This window comes from Penaeus chinensis, chromosome 31, assembly GCF_019202785.1.
Source record: "Penaeus chinensis breed Huanghai No. 1 chromosome 31, ASM1920278v2, whole genome shotgun sequence".
Classification (NCBI taxonomy): domain Eukaryota; kingdom Metazoa; phylum Arthropoda; class Malacostraca; order Decapoda; family Penaeidae; genus Penaeus; species Penaeus chinensis.
This window is the reverse complement of record NC_061849.1, coordinates 3,356,776-3,361,775: the sequence shown is the minus strand read 5'-3', so window position 1 is coordinate 3,361,775 and position 5,000 is coordinate 3,356,776. Positions and strand designations below refer to the sequence as shown.

General features: G+C 31.0%; 1 protein-coding gene across 1 annotated transcript in view; it reads right to left on the bottom strand.

Annotated features, from left to right (window-relative positions):
• The window catches only part of LOC125041824 (CDGSH iron-sulfur domain-containing protein 3, mitochondrial-like), a 5,981-nt gene that overhangs the window by 687 nt on the left and 294 nt on the right, over positions 1–5,000 (bottom strand). The window contains exons 2-3 of the mRNA XM_047637152.1: positions 1,050–1,226; positions 1–59 (exon numbers count right to left, since the gene is read on the bottom strand). The exon at positions 1–59 is cut by the window's left edge and continues 687 nt beyond it. Of these exons, the coding sequence (XP_047493108.1) occupies positions 1–59; positions 1,050–1,226 (236 nt within the window). The remainder of the gene's footprint in view (positions 60–1,049; positions 1,227–5,000) is intronic.

Below are 5,000 nucleotides of genomic sequence, written 5' to 3'. Positions count from 1 at the left end.
ACAACAGGTTTTTGCTTGATCTTCAGGAATGGACTCAGGTGGGTTCCATCACAGAAAGGCTGAAAGGAAAATATGGAATTTAAAAATAGCACATAAAACACACTTCTGAATTTATAGCAGAAAAAAAAAACATACACAAATGAGGTTTGTTGTATCACTTTAAACAGTAAATCATTCTGTCAAAATCACATTATAAAACTAATATGATTCAAATTTATTTCACAAACAGTGAACAGTGAAAAGTGATATATATCTGTAAATCTTGAATAATACAATATAAAAATTAACAAAAAAAAAAGCAAAATGTGTCTACAACAACTGTTTACTAACCGAGTTCCCTAGATAATACATATCAATTATTTAACACTGACTTAATATGATTAAATTCTTGGTATTCATGGACCATACCTATATAGAATACTCAGTATGAAACAGGCTCATCAAATAAATATTTTGTAAGTGGTAAAGGGATGAAATGTGACCACTGTATAGTTTTAACCCAAGGATGACAGATTTATATACTGTTCAGTGTATTTTTTTGTAAAATTTGTTACATACTGATGACTCTACATCTCCTTAGCCAGCAAGGAGTCTATCAGTAGGCCCTAGTGACCATACCTGATTTCCCCATTCCTTGAAATTGCAGGAATATGTGTTTTTCTTTCTAATACTGTTGATATCGATACTGTTATTATGGTTATTGATATCATGATTATTAAACTGTTATCAAAATCTTGGTAACATAGACAATGATAAAATACAAAAGAAACTTTCCAAAAATCAAGGAAAAGGGTAAGCAGGTGAGATAGGTAGGACTAACAACTGACTCCTTGGTAACTAAGCATCTAGAGCCATCTATGTGTAAATAAAATTAATTAACTTATATTACCGTGACCATGGTGAGTGGGTTAACATGGAATGTTTCATTACCTACTTCAAAATCCATACACTGTTCATTTCTATTGTAAATCTTATTCTATATAATTAAAGAAAAGAATGTCTCTAAGGCAAATCTTACGAGAAATCATCCAAAACTCCTCATTTCTTACCTGAGTTTTACTATTGCCACAACAGCACCAGAGATATTTCTTGCCTTCTTTTAAAGTAATCTTAAAGGGCTTTTTGTCGTAGATCTTCCCTTTGTCCTGAAAAAATTCCAGCTGCCATTCTCGCTCCTTCAGGGCCATGTCTGGCCCCTTCATTGCTTTCCCACAGGCCACCGAACTCTGAAAAAAAAAAAAATTCCTTCTGAATATTCATCTCTCATATTTACATAAGATTAAGCAAAACAAGTCTATGAACTGATAAAACAATAGGCTTGTAAATTTAACAATTACTACTATCTATTATTCGAAAAACTAGTACAATAGTTACAGATATCATAAAAAAAAATATCTGAAGTTCACAGTGGCTAGGGGATCATCTTGATTTTTATTAAAAAAATAATAATAATAATAACAATAATAATTCAAAATCATAGCAAAAAGAAATCTGGAAAAAAATTGGATGCTACTGATTCAGTCCATTTCTTCCCTACAGTGAAAGAAGATATGTCATTTTCCTCATAAAAGAATATTCTAAGGGTTACCCACTTTACTGTCTGTCTCTGTCTTTGTCTTTGTCTTTGTCTCTGTCTTTGTCTTTGTCTCTGTCTCTGTTTGTCATGCTTTCATTTTGTAATAAAAAAAAAATAAATAAATAAATAAAGCAGAAAACCATTAGAAAAAATAATAAAGAAAATGACACCTCTCATTCTCAAAGCTCAAAAAATTGTAGACCGAATCTAAAATACCAAGTAAAAAAAAGCAAAATGAGATATTCACATCTTATAGTTTTCATACATATATATTCCTAATTCAAAATTCCTCTATATCTACTTTTTAAATGTTTGACTGTTTGAAAACAAAAAAAAGTGTGAACCAGAGTACTCTATGCAACCTCCAGCCACTCCAAGTTTAGGGTGAAGTGACACACAAATACATGGGGAGGAATATATACACAGGTATGAAAGATGGAATAATGCAATGCCACACTGATATTGATAAACAACACCCCTCCCTGAACGGGACTTGAACCCAAGGTCACTCTGGGTATGAAACGGAGGGCCAGTACTAAGCCGGCTATGGCCCAAGAATATCAAAACTGATAACATTACCTTCTAACTCTTTAACATCTTAGAGAAACGTACAAGCAATCTTTTCCGTTACTCTTTTTTTTTTTTATATAAAAAATCCCAGATTGAGAACTGTGCTCAAGATTATCTTAAAAAAACTGTCACAATAAATGGAAAAATATGTAAGCTTCTTAATAAGCCACAACACTCTTATGATATATTTAATGTAAACTCTTCTTGTCCCCAAAAGATGACTCTACACTGTCAATTCTTATTTAAAGGCTCATAGGAATGACTTAGCTTTGCCTCTCCTTTTCCTTAAAACATGTCATTGTATAATCAATATACCAGTAAACACTACCTCAATACATATGATCCTTTAATTCTAAAATGTTATAAGTGGAAGCCAATACATATATATATATATATATATATATATATATATATATATATATATATATATATATATATATATATATATATATATATATATGTGAGAGAGATTTTCATCAAACATAAACATACAGGTTTACATTACATTGATATTACTAATATTACTATAAGATACCAAAAATATTTCCAAATATCAAGGAAAAGGGTAAAAAGGTGACATAGGTAACAATTGTAACTGGCTCATTGGTGACACAGCATTAGAGGCACCATGTAAAGACAATTAATAGAGATTTTCATCAAACAAACTCTCTTTTTATTCAGTCTATTTTTTACCATCATATATATTGTGGCAATTTTTGGTATCCAAGGTGATTCTGAAGGAAATAATGTTAGCTTTGAGGCATGCAGCAAAAATTTCATGAAAGATCCAAACATACACAAATAGAGACAAGGTTATCAAGAACAAAAACATGATAATATGAAAAAAAAAGTATAATATGAAAAATAAATAATACGTTTGCTGATATTTTAATTCCAGTTATGCAATACCTGCAGTATATACATAAATATGTTATCGTCTAAATTTACAATCAAATCATATCTACGCATAAACATTTAAGCATACATGAATATAAATTGAACATTTTAACAGTTTCTTGTACATTTACACATGCAAATATAATGATAACCATTATAAATCTAAAATCCGATTTTTGTCAGCAAAGGCAGAAAACACATTGATAAAAAATGCCTCACAATGTTATTCTAACCACACTAACATCAAAGCGATAACATATTCAACAGCATGAAACGTTTCTTTTTGCGCAATGATATTGAGACAAAAGATGTGAATACAGTAAAGAATATATCACTGTGAAAAATTACACTCTGTGCATAATATGTAAGCATAATATATACACATATACAAAGAGCACTGAAGTTAAAAAAATTAAGCAGAATAACAAATAATGATATTTTTTCTGTTACCTATTTATAATACAGATAAAATAAAACTTTCACGAAGGATCCTGAGGTCAAACTCTCTAACTATAAAACAAAAGAATTGCAAAGTATATAAATTCACATACGTTGGATTTAGGCAGGTCATAATCTGCATGAATATTGCAATCATGCCAAAGGCCACACTCTGACCATGAAACAAAGTATAAATCATCACTTTCATTTTCTCTTTGATAAAGAGCTGGCTGGCATCTTTCTAAATCTTTAACTATTTTTAATTTTCTTCATCCTATCTCATCACTAAGGTCTTTACTTAAAATTAAAAAAAAAAATGTTGCTGATACCTACTGTATGGTCTGTTTGTACTTTTTTTTTATCATAAACCTATCCATACTGAAAGCTACACTACGGTATCGAAAAGGACTAAACTTATAAAAGACAAAAAAAATCAATGTTTCTCACTCAGGAAAAAAAAAACATTGATGCTTATAGTTCACACCATGCCAAACATCTATAATACTTATCATCATTGCAATTACTGATTTTCATTGCAATAACTGATTTTGTTGTTAATAATTAGTGTCTGTACATATTTCTTTATTAAAAATCTGATCTATAAGCTAAAAGCTAAACTAAAAATCTGAACTGGACTCTGCATAATTTTTTTTTCTAAATACACATAGTCTAAACTATAGATCCCAAGAAAAAATATGTCAAGGACGTTTAAATGTTTTTCGCTTCTACACTAAAGGCAAGTAGATCAAAACATCCCTTGATGCAATGCCATTCCGAGTCGTTGGTCTCGCGGCACCTCGGTCTAACTCCCCAATTAAGAGACTTGTAGGAGGTGGAGCCCAATAAAAATAGGAATTATCGCGTGTACAAATTTGGCATTATCTGTTACTACTTTATAGGGCCTGGAATCTGCCAGGTGTAGTTTGTTTAGTTTGTGTCGTGCGCAGCTATTGCCGGTTCCTGAAGAGTAAAATTTTATAAATGAACAGCATAAATCAAATTCATTATCAGCAATGGGTAGGTAATCCTTCTCTTTTTGTTTTTACAGTTATCCAACCTTGCAATTGTCACTTTTGGGGAAACAGTATTACATCACTAACTATATTATATGTAAATTAATGAGGTAAATGGTTATAGACAGGAATTCATCCCTAAAAGCTGGTCAGAGAAATACCCACTCCTGTTGGTGCTTATGTAAAGGCCAACAAACCTTCCCATTAATTAACCTAGCATCAATTAATGCACCATTATCATGCTGGACTTTAGGATGTAAGACAGATCACAGCAAGTTTCTGGCAGATATATTAAGTAGTATATAACCAATATAAACACTGAAAAAGGGCGAGTCAGTGCATTTCCTAATCGTCTACTAAGAGTGTTAATAACTCTGGATTTCAATGCACAAAAAACACTTCCTTTTGCTTACCTTCAAGTCTTCTTTTGCTTTTCAATAAACCTTTCTGAAAATACTCTTTTTAGCAACATTAATTTATCTAAACAGATTAACGTGTACATTACG